The 16,882-nt window shown below is 42.0% G+C and overlaps 1 protein-coding gene across 1 annotated transcript in view; it reads left to right on the top strand.

Annotated features, from left to right (window-relative positions):
* The window catches only part of LOC126285424 (uncharacterized), a 1,121,207-nt gene that overhangs the window by 737,007 nt on the left and 367,318 nt on the right, over positions 1–16,882 (top strand). The window contains exon 3 of the mRNA XM_049984792.1: positions 11,829–12,000. Within this exon, the coding sequence (XP_049840749.1) occupies positions 11,829–12,000 (172 nt within the window). The remainder of the gene's footprint in view (positions 1–11,828; positions 12,001–16,882) is intronic.

Below are 16,882 nucleotides of genomic sequence, written 5' to 3'. Positions count from 1 at the left end.
CGTGTTAGGAAACAGTTGTCTCAACTAAACGTGTAGCGATACCCATCTTCGCTGCGTTTAGTGATAGCTTCCACCAGAGCATAACTTGTTGCGTTAAAAGTAGAACCCAAAACTATTGATCAAATAAGTATAACGAATGTTCTTATAATTTCTCCTGCCTGAATGTTTCTTAGTAAATTGCTTGTTTCTTTAAATAAGTGAAGGACGTAATTGTATGTTAGTTTGAAATACAAATGTATGCTACAATCTCAATGTAGATATGACACAGTTTATTTATTTATTTATTTATTTCGTTTACGTTTATGGAGATCAAAGAAGTAGGCAAAATAGGAGACTCGATCTCTGGACCCGCTATCTTTGCTCACACGCTTCATTTTTAATATCACAAAATTTGCTATAATTCTTCAGCTTCTGAAAATAAATCATACATAGTGCAGATAATCATCGGATGTTCATTCGGGCTGGGTCTTAAACGGAAGTAAACACAGGTAGCACATTTTTACAGAAAAGATGGGCAGTCATGATTAACTATGAATCACGTTGGATCCGACGCACAATGCTCTCACAATGCTCTCACTTGCGCAAGTTCTTCCGTCCACAACACTGATCGTACGACAATGTCGTTTCCAACAACATTTCCGTGTTGAAATGGAGCGCACCGGATACAGACCCTTTACAGCAGTTCCTTCCAAATGTGTGCTTTTGAACTCCAACAGTTTGGATTTACTGTAAGTCACCTTTCATGCAGACGATGAATTTTCTAGTAACTTACTGTATTCACTCTCGCGCGAAAAGTCATCAGTTTGTGTCCCAAAAAGTGTTATCAGAAATCCGAGTGACTTTCTTTAAAATATCACTCTCAAAACTCATCCAGATGGACGGAATACAATTCTTACGGAATGCAGTCACACAAATTGCAAGCAGCACCATTATATCGTTGACATCATTTGTGCGGAAGTGTTGAATAAATTCTTTGTTGAAGTACCACAGATTCTCACAAAATCGGACCCTTCCAGACAGTGCAGCAAGGATCTCGCGTGCTCTTTCTCGTATCTCAGAGTATTCCAGCGGTCAGGTTGGCGTTTTGTTCTTTATATGGATATTACAGGGGGATCTTTTCTTTGTCTTCCAGAAAGTTTTTCTGGCACTTTCGGATCGTAATTTAGCAAAAGGAGTAGATGTATATGTAATATGTTGTTGAGGTCGTAACTTATTTGCAGGTTTCTCTTAACGAAATAACATTTTCGGAAACTAACGAAGGCGTCGTATGTCAAGCAGAACGTGTCTCTGAAGCAGCGAATTCGCCTGATCATTTCGTCTGTGGAGAAACGTTAAGAATTTATTACATTACTCATAACAGCCAATAGATAATGTACATGCTGAGGGAGTTAATTCTATACCCGTTGCAGTCTGCGAGTGCTTTCTTTTTATTTCATGCATACCTAACAACCGAAGGCGAGTGAAATGCGGTAGGTTGAGGATTGTGCCCGGTGTTTGTCCCGCCGCGAGGCATCGTAAGTGTGTCGTCAACGAACATGCCTGTTTGTATTCGTTTATTTCTTTCGTGGAGAATTGCAGTGTTTACGACGTCGTTTCTACAAGAGTGCTTTCCCCGTAGTGATCCTGAGACAAAGGAGCTGCGCTACTCAACAATGCGTTTATGAGTTATGAACCGGTCGCTGAAACTCGAAGGGTATAAGCATCCAGAATGCAGTGGGGAACACATAAAAGGAGCAAAGCGTGAATGTCACGTATCAGTTGCGAGCTGTTCGTTTCAGATGTTTTTTCTCGGAACTTGGAAATAATGAAAAATTCACAAACCAAAATAACGCAAAAAATATCTCGACAAACAAGGCAATCATTGGTGTTTTCTGTAAGACTAATAAGCGTAGTAGTTGTTTTCCTGACACAAAAATAAACATGACTTTTTCTAAACTTTCTGTCGGATTAAAACCGTATGCGGGACAGGGACTCGAATCCTTGGTTTTCCCAGTATTACTATCATTAACTGACAAAGAACGTTTTATAAATTGCATTCCAAAGCTCGTGAAACAGGAGCGCGGTGGCATAAGACGTGTCCTATCTGCCAGCATTATTTTCAACATTATTTGACTGATTAAATAATACGAGCGTTGCCCAGAAAGTAATGCACCGATTTTTTTTTTCTCAGCCGGAAACAGTACTACTAATGCGAAATGTTACGTGTGTGTTGTTTGAAGTCTCCTGAGTGAGCGCGCCAAGTTTCTATCACTTCTGACAGACAGTGTAGCTGGAGAACAGTTTCAAAATTGGGTCTCTAGGTGACGTACGTTACAAGCAACGTGCCGTCTTTGAATTTCTCACTGCAGCGAAAGAAACTGTGAAACTGTGGGGAATATTCACTAACGCTTGTGCAAAGTTTATGGAGCATCTGCTGTTGACAGAAGTACAGTTAGTGACTGGGCACGGAGGGTGAGGTCATCAGAAGGCGGTTCGGTGGAGCTCCGCGATTTGCAGCGGTCGCAGAGACCATCCACGGCTGTCACGCCCGACACACCTGATCTAGCCCCCTCGGACAACCACTTGTTTGGGCCATTGAAGGATGCCATTCGTGGAAGCCATTTTGAGAACTATGAGGTGGTGACTCACACAGTGAAGCACTGGCTCCGCCACCAGAACAAGGATTGGTACCGACAGGGCATACACGCCCATGTTTCGCGATGGAAGAAGGCCATAAAACACCATTCTTTCGTGTGTGTAATTCTCATTATGTTCAGTAAAGAATTGTTGAAGAAAAAAATGCGGTGCATTACTCTCTGTGCAATCCTCGTATATTACTTGTTGAGATATAGCTAATTCCAGCATTTCAGTTACTAATACTCGCTGCTACATGTTTTTCCGGACGTGACAGAGTACACATTCGTACAGCTAATACAGTCACGTTAAAGAAAACGTACTGTGGTGTCGTCGGCGATAGCGAAGACACAGCACTAACGGCCAAATCTTCTGTATAAGAACCTAGGTGCATATCTCGAAGGGTCTTCATAAAATATAGTCGGATCAATTGTTTCTGCGGTACAAATACACCTGTTCCTTTCGCCTGGTTAGTGACCTCGTATTTCAGTGTTTGGGGCCTGTGGGGATCGTTACGTGGGCGCCCCGTGGGACCTCGTTACGGCGAACTGCCAACCTTGGCGGAGGTAATGTACCCATGTGTCATACACCAGCCAGTCCAGTCCAGCCTTGCCCTTGGCCCCTCCCACACTCCCCCCCCCCCCCCTACCCCCCCCCCCCCTGGCTTCTTCGATACGAACGCAGGCGCTGTAACAAATCTTTCCCGCCCCCCCCCCTCTCTCTCTCTCTCTCTCTCTCTCTCTCTCTCTTTAAAAATACTTCGTGGTGACCACCGACGCTCCCGTCTACCTCCAACAGTTACTGCGTCGGTGCTGATACGATCTCATCATATCACATAATCAAAGTCTGAGCTCACAGGTGTTAACTGTGTGCTGTTCATCCGGTGAACTCGGACTGGATGTCGAACAGCTGTCTGTGCGTCCCCGCCAAAGATCTTCCTACTTGGTGACATAGCACCCACTAGTATCACTTAAACGAAACATACTGATAGCGCGCCCACCTGGCCTACTACATAAGACATTACAGATTTCTGTAAAACGACAAAGTGAACTGTTTTAAAAAGAATGCAAAAGATCGGTGACAACTCTGAATTTCATCACTTCATTCAACTGTATATTGACAGAATAGCCAGAAAACTGATTCTGCCGTACTTCGATTGTATTTTACCTCAGCTTCTTAATTGAACGCAGTGGTCTCTTTGGAGCTTTGCCGAGGTCTAGAACTGGTACCAGATTGTTAAGTGATCATTCATCACTCATCGCTGACATCATAGTGATGTGATTTTTATCAGACTGGCATGTGATCCTTCACATCTGACATCGTAGTGAAGTGCTTTTTATGTGCCAGTCGGTTACGTCGAATCAGAGCAGTCGACGCGACGCGGAGACGCAAAGGAAAGGCAGAAATGAGCTCATGTATTCACATAACTATAACCTCACCGTGAATGTAGTTGTCCTCAAGGTGTCTACAAGGAAGGGTGCACCATACTTAGCGATGTAATACGACGTAAGAACGGTGATGGTAAAAATACGCTAACCGACAGGGACCGGACGTGTTACGCCTTTTGAATGACAATGAGATTCTGCTGTCTGTGTATGCAGGTCCATGTCAGTCAGCAAAGACCTTTACCTCACAAAAGGCCATGCTCCAGGCGGCAGATACCGTTGCACGTCTTTAACGGGCCAAACAACGTAGAAACTGGACAATAACTAAGAGGCGTGTAGAAGTGGTCCGACGAGGCGTAACTTTTACCTCCTTTCAAATTATGCAACGTCAAGTGCACTGACAGGCCTGTCGGCGTTTAAACCGCAGTGTGTGGAGTGTACATTTTTTAGTTTATTTATTTATGTATTTATTTATCCTAATCTGAATAGGGCCATCAGGCCCTTTCTTACATCGGACCAGTGTTTCACACATACAGTAACTTTTTTACTTCATAGCTACCTAAGAAATAACAATTTTAATATGACAACTAGTATTAAAATGAGTTGAGTGTCTGAGGTGGCAATGTAAGTAATGTTGACTATGAACTAATGAGATTAATGCTGTTAGTACTTGGGATAGCTGCAGCTGCTGTCACTGCTAGTGATAACAGTAATAATATTAATAATAATAATGACAATAATGATAGTAGTAAATATAAAAAGAATTCGTGAGTGTACAGGATAGATGTCTTCTGATACAGCGAATTCTGAGAAAGGAAATTTAAAGACACTGCACCAGCTAAGAACAGTGGGAAGTGAGAAAGATCATGTAGGGGAGAAGATGTACAAGGGTAACGAGTGCGTACATGGAAAATGGTAATCATTGTTGTTGCACTAGTAGATATGTCATTAACTGCCTATTGAAATTGGAGATGTTATTTAGTTTCCTAACATACTGCCATAGATTACTCGAGACTCGGGTTTCCTGCTACTGAGAAGGATCGGGAAAGTGGCTGAACGACGGAGTGGAACAGAAAGGATTTCACTCTGATGAGAATAGGCGTTTCTGCCATGTTGTTAAGACTGGAGCGCTAAAGTCGACGGGAGACGCGGGTGACGTTGATAAGACAGGAAAGAAGACTGAGGGTGTGGAAATCTCTGCGCTTGTCTGCTCGCAGCCAGGACATCTGTGCCTCTGATGGTGAAATATGATCAAAGATTCGAACATTGCAGATACAACGAACACAGGCTTTCGTAGCCATAAATGACGCTTATTCCGTACACTGACTTGACACCATACGCTCATGCTGAAGTGAGCATCAACCACGATGATTGTTTCAACAATCTACCCTTTCTTATACGTCTCCACGATGAGAGAGGGCTGTGGACACTGTCCTCTTCCACTATAACACCAGCAGTGTTTACAGGATTGCAGGCATACGTTCCTGGTTTGACGAACACACACTCCCACAACTCGTCAAACCTTCAGTCGCCCGTTAAGTCACCCATTCTTAATCCCATAAAATACGTTGGACGCTATTTGGAAAAGCGGATGAAACGCATGAGTCAGCATACCCACAGTGTGGCAGCTCTGTGGGTTCTAATAATCAAATAAGTGGCTTGAGCTGAGTGTGGCATACCTGGAGAAATTTTTGGACACTGTTTCCCCTCATACTGAGACCATTAGCAAAGCTACACGCGATCTTAAACAATGTTAGCGAGATGCCTGTTAGGGATGTCTGATTTTCTTTCTTTCCTCCCCTCCCCCCCTCGATTTGCTTACGTTTTGTTGGCATGTCAAATGACGCCATGAGATGCAGTAGAAATGAATGAATTTGGTAGCTTACCTATATCGTACTAGCCAAAACTTAAAGTCTCTTGTAAAAAATTTGTATCATTTGTTCGAATATGCCACGACTGATAAGAAAAATTACGATTGAACTATGCCAGTGTTCACTAATTATAAACTGATATTAAAATCTGCCTATCTAAACTGAAATACATTTTTACATATGTTGTATCTGAAGTGATGCATTGCGTGTCGACATTATTAGGCTCTTATCCGTAAAAGTAAGACCCTTGCACCATGGTTTGAATAAAATCTGGTGGACTTGATGTATAGTCTTGCTTAAAGCCTTGATCTTAACTAACTTCAAGTGAGGCGAGGGCGTTGCTGCCAGGTCGATTCGCCCCCAAATCTCAAAACATTTACCCGTCTTGTTGCAGAAAAAACTTAAACAAGTTGCGTTTTCAGTGAATCACAGACTGATGGAGAGATTTTCCGAAGATTAATAATGCAAAATAAAGGCCTTACACGCTTTTACTAGTCGGCAATTGGCTGGCGCCGTTGAAATTTACGTTAGTGCAATGGATGTCCAGGTACTTGTAAGTGCATTGCGTATTGTCTCTTTTATAAGTGATTCGCTACTAACGAAAAGTTTTCTAAAATTTCAGAAACGTAACTATGTTATAATCTTGTCTTATTTAATTATATTTAACTTAGTGTTCCCTACGAGTCTTGTCACTGATAATTAGTTTGGTAAAAGAAGCTGCTTGGTTGTCTGTCCACATTTTCTTGGTTGTCTGTCCACATTTTTTCCAATTTTGAATAAAAACAGGTTTGTTCTCTACAACAGGTCATGAGTAAAAAGCACTCCTGACGAAGCAAGTTGCAATGAGAAGACCGCTGCCTTGGATGATATTGGCAGCTTAGGGAAACACCGAATGGAAAAAAAAAATGTTGTTTACTCTTGCCGAACGAAAATTTTGAAAACAGGAACTTACAAAGCATATTGTTAAGGCTACTTAGACCTAGCTGATCAGTATGATGCTTTACTTTGGGAAAAAAAATTATTTCTGTGTTGTCATTTCTGAGGAAATAACATGAGCTGGAGAGACTGGAAATATTAACTCATTTGTGGGGTATCATTTGTACTAGTATTATTGTTCACAATTTCTAGAAATTCGACACTGTATTTTACTTTGTTTTCTATAGAAAACTGCATACAGAAATTGCTGTTCGCGTTTCACGTATTCCTCATGGATCGCGCCTAATTCCCTCATTCAATTATTACAATTCAGTCGTATAACGTGATTAGCTTCTTATAGTTACGGCTGCTTTGGCGACTGTTTCGACGCTACAATTCAACTTCTTATAATTGCGTCGACGTATGAAAATATATCTTTCCTGGGCAATGTGTGGACAGTTGAGATCTTTGCGAGGATCCTACCGAAGCTTTATTACGTAACAATGGGATGCACATCATGGTTGACCAAGATCTAGTAATACCCTGCGGATCGTGGCTTCTAGTGCTGTAAGTAAGAGAACGCGACACATCAGATATTGAGTGAAATGTACTACACATTCTAATGTATTTTCGTTTACCTCATTCTAAGACCGCTACGGAGCTAAACGACTGTTCAACTAACAAAGCTTCATGCTGCAAAAATGTTGTAAAAAAACTCAGAGAAAATATTGTTAAATGTTAGATATAAGTACAAAATGCAATGAAATGGTTAACAGTAGTTTCAGTTTTGTTTATAATTTCCCAGCAATTAGATGTTATTGGAGTAAGAGTAAAATATTCTAAACAATCGTTTCGTATCTACGTCTTGAAATATATTTGTTGACTGTCCGTAAGCACAGCACGTTTTTAAAAAGTAATTTCCGCTATTGCGAGAAAGAGTTTTATCCTTAATTGTTGATCGTGTGCTTAGTTAGTTTGAAATTTAGTTTGATGTGACAACATGTGGTATCTGTCCATTGTACAACAAATAGATACGTTTGTTGTCCAAACGACGAATGCATGCAGTGTAATAAGATATTAGCTACAACAAAGGAATGGGCAGGACAAATATAAAAAGAAGCGCACTGACACAAAATTAAAGTGTACGTTATTTGTATATGTATATAGCTATATTGCTTTCATTAATGGTATGTTGTTGTTTTACGTAGTTCCTGTGAAGCACCCCTTTTGTACCTTCATTACAGATTATGCGTATATATTACCGACAACTGTAGCTCAAGCATCTTTGCATTTTCTATCAATGATGATTGACAGTAAGCCGTCCTACGCTGGGATTACTCCTGGCGCTTACATCTGAAATACTTGTCTAGTATTTCACATCACATTGAGAGTAAGGTATATGCAGTCCAAAGACAACATTTTGGTTGGAAGGAGCACAAGCGTTGGGTGATCACGCCTGTACGCTGTACTTATTTCGTGGAAATAGTATTATTTTTTAAGTCTAATGTGTATTGATCACACTCCATATAAAAACAAATCATGTAGATCACAAGTTTCCGTGCTTATGACATCTTGTTACATCAATGGGCGTCGGTGGAAGAAACTGCTAACCCACAAGAGCGTATTTGTTATTGCTGCCTGTTATATATTTAGTTAAATTCAACGACAAGATCATTAAAACAATAATATTAAGCCGTTCAAATAGAAGAGTGTTTTTTCTAGAGGTACACATGAAACTAACAGCATCATGTGATTGCATCAAAAAGGTAAGAGGTAACTTGATCATACTAAGTCTTAGTAAACTGAGAGTTAGCCCCTTCAATTTATGTTGTTCATTAATAAAGGTGTTTGCATTTTTTTCCCCTAAGGGACCAAACTGCTTACGTCATCGGTACCTAGACTTACACACTACTTTAAGTAACTTATGCTAAGAATAACACCCTCCCCCCCATACACACACACACACACACACACACACACACACACACACACACACACGCCCGAGGGAGGACTTGAACCTCCGGGGGTAGAGGCCGCGCAGTCCGTGACATGACGCCTTAAACCGCGCGGCGGCGTTTGCAATCGCGGAGAGTGTTGGGTCCCTCCTTCACTTTTGTAATGCCGCCAGTGCCTCTTTGTTTCATTTACTGGACCGCGATAATGTTTGATATTAACTGTTACGTTAAGTTGGAGGAAAACAACGGCAAACCACCCCCATTAGGAGGCCGATGCATCTGCTCCCCTTCGGCCGTTCCCTCAGCGTCGGACTACTTCCTGTTCCATTCACCTCCGGCAACAGTTTGTTAATGTGGAAATTGCCCATTTGCACTTCACTTAAACAGTGTGTTGTCTTATTACTGGCTGGGTAAGCCAGTTGAAAGGTTGGTGGGGGGCCACTATGATGTTCAAAGCAACCTTTGAGTTGATGGCTGCCTTAACATTGCAGAAAGACAGATCCGTTTCTCTTAACCTGTGCAATAATTTATATAATTATTTTAGTATTGTGATTAGTATACATTACTTTGAGTTGTGTCCTGATTTAAGAAATGATTCATTTCTGCCGTTGCCTCGCTGCTCCTACTTGGCGGGAATTTTCTTCGACTGTCAGTTTCTAGTACGTGCGAGGGAATTAAAGTCACCTTTTATGTTGGTTGGTAACGTTTCTCGCGCAGCTAAGTTTTATTTTTTGATCAGGAAACCACATGGCAATCGGATTTTTGTATTCTTTAATATAATTTAAATATATATTTATGGCGCGTGACGTTCCAAAGCAGTTCGATGCAACTCTATAAAATTTTCGAGAAAATTGACTGAAGTTTTGCGACTATGTTTAAGGCGCTTAAGTAATGTCGCTTGTTCAGCAAGCAGCGTAGCTCTGTGGTAGTGCTTGCCTGCCTCGTACAGGGCCTGGGTTTGGTTGTCGGTGAATGAAATTTTTAAACATAGGTGCATGTTCTATGAGCGTTTCCGTGAAGCGTAAGGTAAATAAAGATGGTAAAAAATTGGTAGCGCTCAAGACTGGTAATCGCTGGCTCGAGCACCGTTTCGGTCATTGCGTTTTTGTTTTATTTTCGTTCAGGTCCGATACCTACATCACTTAAGTAGGAAATACAGTTCAAATCTAGTATATACTAATTAATTTTTATGGAACTGGCATTTCAGTGACAAACGTAGATCATCTTAATTTTGCTTATGTACCGCAGACAAAAATCCAGTTTTCCTTGCAAGTTAAATTGTTACTTGTCAAACTTATATAAAATCTTGTTAATAAACAGTGATTAAATTAAAACAAAAAATTAATTTTTGTCTTTATGTATTTTTCGCTTCACGGAAATCGAACCCAGACCCTCACGTAGGAGCCGAACACTCACCCACAAAGCCTCGCTGTTTTCGACATATCGCCGATAGTGTAGCTATTACACATCGTCGGAAATCTTAGAGGTCGATTTCCTCGTGAATTTTGAAAGTGGCATCGATTTGGTTTGCAGATTGATATTTGAGTTCTGAATTTCACGTGCCATACAAAAATATAAGTAAATACACTACTGGCCACTAAAATTGCTATACCAAAAAGAAATGCAGATGATAAACGGATATTCATTGGACAAGTACATTATACCAGAACTAACATGTGATTACATTTTCACCCAATTTGGGTGCATAGATCCTGAGAAATCAGTACTCAGAACAACCACATCTGGCCATAATAACGGCCTTGATACGCCTGGGCATTGAGTCAAACAGAACTTGGATGGCGTGTACAGGTACAGCTGCCCATGCAGCTTCAACACGATACCACAGTTCATCAAGAGTAGTTACTGGCGTATTGTGAGGAGCCAGTTGCTCAGCCACCATTGACCATACGTGTTCAATTGGTGAGAGATCTGGAGAATGTGCTTGCCACGGCAGCAGTCGAGCATTTTCTGTATCTAGAAAGGCCCGTACAGAACCTGCAACATGCGGTCGTGCATTATCCTGCTGAAATGTAGGGTTTCGCAGGGATCGAATGAAGGGAAGAGCCACGGGTCGTAACACATCTGAAATGTAACGTCCACTGTTCAAAGTGCCGTCAATGCGAACAAGAGGTGACCGAGACGTGTAACCAATGGCACCCCGTACCATCACGCCGGGTGATACGCTAGTGTGGCGATGGCGAATACACGCTTCCCCTGTGCGTTCACCAATGTCGCCAAACACGGATGCGACCATCATGATGCTGTAAACAGAACCTGGATTCATCCGAAAAAATGACGTTTTGCCATTCGTGCACCCAGGTTCATCGTTGAGTAACACCATCGCAGGCGCTCCTGTCTGTGATGCAGCGTCAAGGGCAACCGCAGCCACGGTTTCCGAGCTGATGTTGCAAACGTCCTCGAACTGTTCATGCAGATGGCTGTTGTTTTGCAAGCGTCCCCATCTGTTGACTCAGGCATCGAGATGTGGCTGCACGATCCGTTACATACACGCGGATAAGATGCCTGTCATCGCGAGTGCTAGTGATACGAGGCCGTTATGATCCAGCACGGCGTTCCGTATTACCCTCCTGAACCCACCGATTCCATACTCTGCTAACAGTCATTGGATCTAGACCAACGCGAGTAGCAATGTCGCGATACGATAAACCGCAATCGCGGTAGGCTACCATCTGACCTTTATCAAAGTCGGAAACGTGATGGTACGCATTTCTCCTCCTCACACGAGGCATCACAACAACGTTTCACCAGGCGACGCCGGTCAACTACTGTTTGTGTATGAGAAATCTGTTGGAATCGTTCCTCATGTCAGCACGTTGTAGGTGTCGCCACCGGCGCCAACCTTGTGTGAATGCTCTGAAAAGCTAATCATTTGCATATCAGAGAATCTTCTTGTCGTCGGTTAAATTTCGCGTCTGTAGCACGTCATCTTCGTGGTGCAGCAATTTTAATGGTCTGTAGTGTACAAAAATCCGATTGCCACGTGATCTCTTTGCGAGCTAACAAAAAGTGTTTTGTTATAGTGGACAGCATTGATGATGTTGGTGAGAGTGTGCGTTGTGTGTCCGCAGGAAGACATGCAGCAGCTGCAAGTGCCCGCGGGACGCGCACGACGTGTACCACGAGGAGTGGGTGAACGTGCGCGAGCGCCTCGGCTTCAAGCCCGACCGCCTGGAGCCGCGGGACCGCTCCATGAGCGACGGCTACTGCTGGGTGCCGCCGGGACTGCATTCCACGCAGCAGGTGCGTAGCCTACACACCTGTGAAACTCCAAAGCTGAGTGTCCAGCCCCGACATTGCCCTTTACAGGTAACCTGAGTTTTTCGTTGTGGTACACTGATAAGAACACAGCCAGATTTGAATCCCGATCCTTGTCGTCTTTCGAGTACAGTGCAGTAGTCGATCCCATTTTGTGCACAATATTTCCATGACCGAACAGGTCGTCTTCTTTAGGTGCTGTGAGCTGCATCGTTACCAATTATACCGTGCACGAAATGCAATTGACAGTTCGACTGTGCACCAACAACTGCACCATCAATTAATCGTGCCGACAAAACCTGAGAGTTCACATTGTCATTATTTGTTACGAAACTGAGAACTGGGTGAACTACGCAATGACAACCCCAGAATTTGTTTTTTAATGTAAAATCTAGAACCCAGCACTACCTGGATATTTATTTATTTATCCCAGTCTTATGTAAGATACGAAAAATGAATGAAGTCAATCTACAATGTGAAAATCATTCTTAGTTAATTTATAGGTACGAGGCGCGTTTTTTAAGTAAGTACCGTTTTGAAATTAAAAAAAAAGAGACGTGCTAAGATATCTCGATAATTTTATTTTCACATGAAAGCCTGTACCTTAATCTACGCACTGACGCCATTACAGTCTGGTTCTTCCTTGTTTACGTTGTGTATTGAGTGTTTAAGATGCCTCCGATATTTGTGAGTCCCGCCGACTGTGAAGTACGAGCTGTTGTAAGATTTCTTAGTGCTAAAGGCCTAAAAGCGATCGATATTCATCGTGAGATCTGTGGAGTTTACGGAGAAAACATTATAAGTGATGGAATGGTAAGAAAGTGGGTGAGAGCATTCAAAAAATGGCCTCAGAAATGTGCACGATGAACAACGGAGTGGGCGTCCTTCGGTCGTTGGTGAAAGTTTGATGCAGGAAGTGGACAATAAGGTGAGAGAAAACAGACCCTTTACGATTTTCTCCTTGCGGGATGACTTTCCTAATGTTTCTCGTACTGTTTTGTATCAAATTTTGACCGATCACTTGAATTACCGAAGATTGTGCGCACCTTGGGTACCGAAACTGTTGACGGATGTGCACAAAACCAAACGTTGAGACTGTGCATTGACGTTCCTTGAGCGGCACCACAACGGCGGTGATGATTTCTTAAGCCAAATTGTTACGGGCGATGAAACATGGGTGGCCTACGTCACACCAGAATCAAAGCAACAGTCCATGGAAGTTGAGCAAGGGCATTGTTTTGTTGCTAGACAATGCCCGTAAGCATGTGGCGAATCAGACCAAAGATCTCATCAGATCTTTTCGATGGAAAACTCTAGATTATCCCACGTACAGCCCCGATCTTGTGCCCAGTGACTACCATCTGTTCCTGCACTTGAAGAAATGCCTGGGCGGTCAGCGTCTTCAAGACGAAGTCAAAACAGGGGTGATGCAGTGGTTAACAAGTCAGGTGGCAGACTTCTATGAGCACGGTATTCAAAAACTGGTACAACGTTATGATAAGTGCCTCAATATTGACGGAAGTTATGTAGAAAAGTAGATTAAGGTACGGGCTTTCATGTAAAAATAAAATTATTGAGATATCTTAGCACGTCTTTTTTTAATCTCAAAACGGTACTTACTTAAAAAAACACACACTGATTTTAAAATAATAATTGAGTACATTAATTATAAAATAAAATGTTATTTTAACACAATACTTGATTGTACACAATATTTTTAGTTTTCCCACAAAGTGAAAGAACCTCCACATATCTACTTAAGATTTGTACCCTTTTCAGGGCCTCTTGCATTACATTCAGGTACAGCATGCAGGAAGAATTACAGCTCAAACACCTTTGTGCATACTGTAATTCATCCACTCTTGTCTTCCTAATGTTTAGGGCATTAATAGAAGGTGGGTTGTTGTACATTCCTAGATTCCTCTTTAAAGCTAATTCTTGAAAGTTTCTAAGAAAGCATTTCAATTCCCTATCTGGACATTCAGATTTAGCTTTCCTGTGGTTTCCCTACATTGCTTTGGAAAATGTGGGGATGTTTCCTGTGAAAAGGACATGAGACTTTCTTCTCCTTTCTACTCCAGCCAAGCTAGTGCATTAGCTTTAATAATTTCATCCTTGATAGAATATTAAAACTTAATCTTCTTTCTTCATAGCAGAACTTCATTCTTTCATCATCTCTGCCCAGTGATGTACTGATATAGTCAAAGGGTTCAGGATACTCTTACTTAAGTTGCCTATTTGACATTATATGGGACTTACACGACATTGAGAAGAACTGTTTGTCACTAAATGTATGCCACCAATGTGTAATACTGTACACAATGTTGTGAAAGGGTTACCTGAATTTCCACAACCTGAACTCCAATGATCAAATATGTCAGCCATACCTAATGTTCTCCACAATTTTTATAACTCGTGTTTCATTTAACACTGTGTATTGGAGTCTGGTGAGTAAATTGAGTAGAACCTGTCATATTCCCATTTACATAAATATGAGTTTCACCTCTGTACCCTTTCCTGTCATTCTGTTTTTCCTGGTAAGTTTTCTCAGCTGTATGCACATGATGAAATTTTATCAGAATCTCACTTTACAGAAATACCAACAATATAAGGAAAAGCACAGATTGTTACTCACTGTAGTGGCGATATGTTGAGTTAGGCACATTGAAAAAACTGTTATACATTTAGCTTTCGGTCAATGCCTTCTTCAGAAAAGGAGACACACAGACACATTCAGTCACACAAGCAAGCGCACCTCACACACATGTGACTGCAATTTCTGGCATCTTGGACCAGAATGAAACTGTCGTCGGACAGAAGCAGCAGAATGGAAGGGCCAGGGAAAGGGGTATCAGGGGCCAGTGGGGGCAGGGAAGAGCACTGTCTAGTGGAGCGTGACTAGAAGTAATCATGACGAGACTGACACCAGATGCAGCATTGGGAGAGGGGGAGCTGTGGAGCATGGAGATGGGAGGGGGTGTGGGGTAGTGAGAAACGAGAGGAGCAAGGAAGGGGAAAGACAGGCAGATGGGATGGCAGAGGGTGGCACACAAAGAGGCTTAAGCAGGAGGTGATAGGACACATGGGGCAGAAAATGTTGGATTGAGGGTGTGCTCTTCTGAACTATGCAGATGGGAGCTATCCTTAAAACACTTTATCCCAGCCTCAATCTAAGGTAAATCCTCCACCCAACAGTTTCTGCCCTTGCTGTCTTATCATATCCTCCTTATTGACATCCCCTGACCCTCTGTGTATGCTACCCTCTTCCAGTGCGCCTGTCTGTCTTTCACCTTCGCTGCTCCTCTCCTTTCCCACTACCTATCTTCCCCTCTAATGACCTTGTTGTCGACGGGACGTTAAACACTAACCACCACCTATCTTCCCCCCTTCCCTCTCCACCTCCCTGCCTCACAGCCCACCAACACTACGCCATTTGGCACTCCTGTTGTGCTGCCTCCTAGTCCCTGCACACTCCGTCAGATAGCACTCTTCTCTCCCCCATCTGTACCCTTCTATTACTTCCTCTTCCCTGCCCCCTCCTGATTGCTTCTTCCATTCAATATGACAGCTGCAGTCCAAGCTGCTACAGATGGTGATCACGTGTGCATGAGATGTGCTTGCTTGTGTGAATGAATGTTTGTTTCCTTTTCTGAAGAAGGGAGAGTATGGGAAAAAGTGCTGCAGTGGTTAAGACATTGGACTCATATTGAAATGCCTGCTTGGTTATCTAGATTTAGGTTTCTTGTTAATGAGTTAAGACAAATGCCCAAATGGTTAATTTGAAAATAATACAGCCAATAATGTCTTTCATCCTTTCCCATTTTGAGCATGTCTCCAATGACTGTAATAACATTCCTTAAAAAAAAAAAAAAAGTTTCCGAAACACCCCATAGAATGTGCATTGTTTGTCCCATGCTATACATCAAAGGGTAAACAAATGAGGGCACAGTATGTCAACATCATAGACATGATTTTTGTCAGACTGAGACAAATAAGAGATTTAACTACAGTTTCAGTGTGGCTTGATTGTAGGTGCCCAAACACTTGAGCAATCTGTTGGAGATATTTTACAGGAGTCACATGTGCTTGGATGTATTTTCAGTGAAGCTACTTTGAAGAGGAAAAGTCATGGAAGTACTAAACAAGATTATTGTTCTTGGTGGCTTAACAAACTGTTAAAGACTATGAAATTCCCAAGTGCACTGCACGAAGGAGTTCTCAGCCACCCTTTCATAGTACTTGTGTTCCAACTCACATACAGGGGGTCAGTGTGGCACTGAGAATCTCACAAGTGGATTTGGTAAAATGTATGGTGACTGATATGTGGTTGAGTATCACATGGCAAATGTGCAGGAGTTTGTGCAATGTCTGTGTTTGCTGTTTCTCGGATTAACTTGCAACATTGCTTTTGGTCTGTGCCGGACCAAATGTGTGGGTCTGTATAAACATTTTTGGCATTAGCATATTTCCAGAATTGTGATAAAATTTTGGGTTTGGGTATGATAATGATACTCCTGTTCACAAAGCCATGATGATTGCATCATCATTTAAAGACAATAGTCCAGATTTGCTTAACTGATGTGAATACCAGTTCAGCTTCTTCCAAAAACTTGAAAAATTAAATAGTCACCTTGATTAAAGAATAGTAATGTATTAAATCTTTGGCATGTTTCCAGAAGATCAATCACTGTAACAGTAGTTAGCAAAAGGAAGTCCATGATACTGGTAACATGGCCGATGTCTTTGGAAAAAAGGCTGATAGGTAATCAGAGAGTTCTGGCTCTACAATGTGCATTCAATAGAAGAAATATCCCATTAGATGCTTTGTTATGTTTGATGCTTGAGTAGCGTACCCTACATCCAGCTT

Source organism: Schistocerca gregaria, chromosome 8 (genome assembly GCF_023897955.1).
Source record: "Schistocerca gregaria isolate iqSchGreg1 chromosome 8, iqSchGreg1.2, whole genome shotgun sequence".
In the NCBI taxonomy this organism is placed as follows: Eukaryota; Metazoa; Arthropoda; class Insecta; order Orthoptera; family Acrididae; genus Schistocerca; species Schistocerca gregaria.
This window is presented reverse-complemented; position numbering and strand designations above follow the sequence as displayed.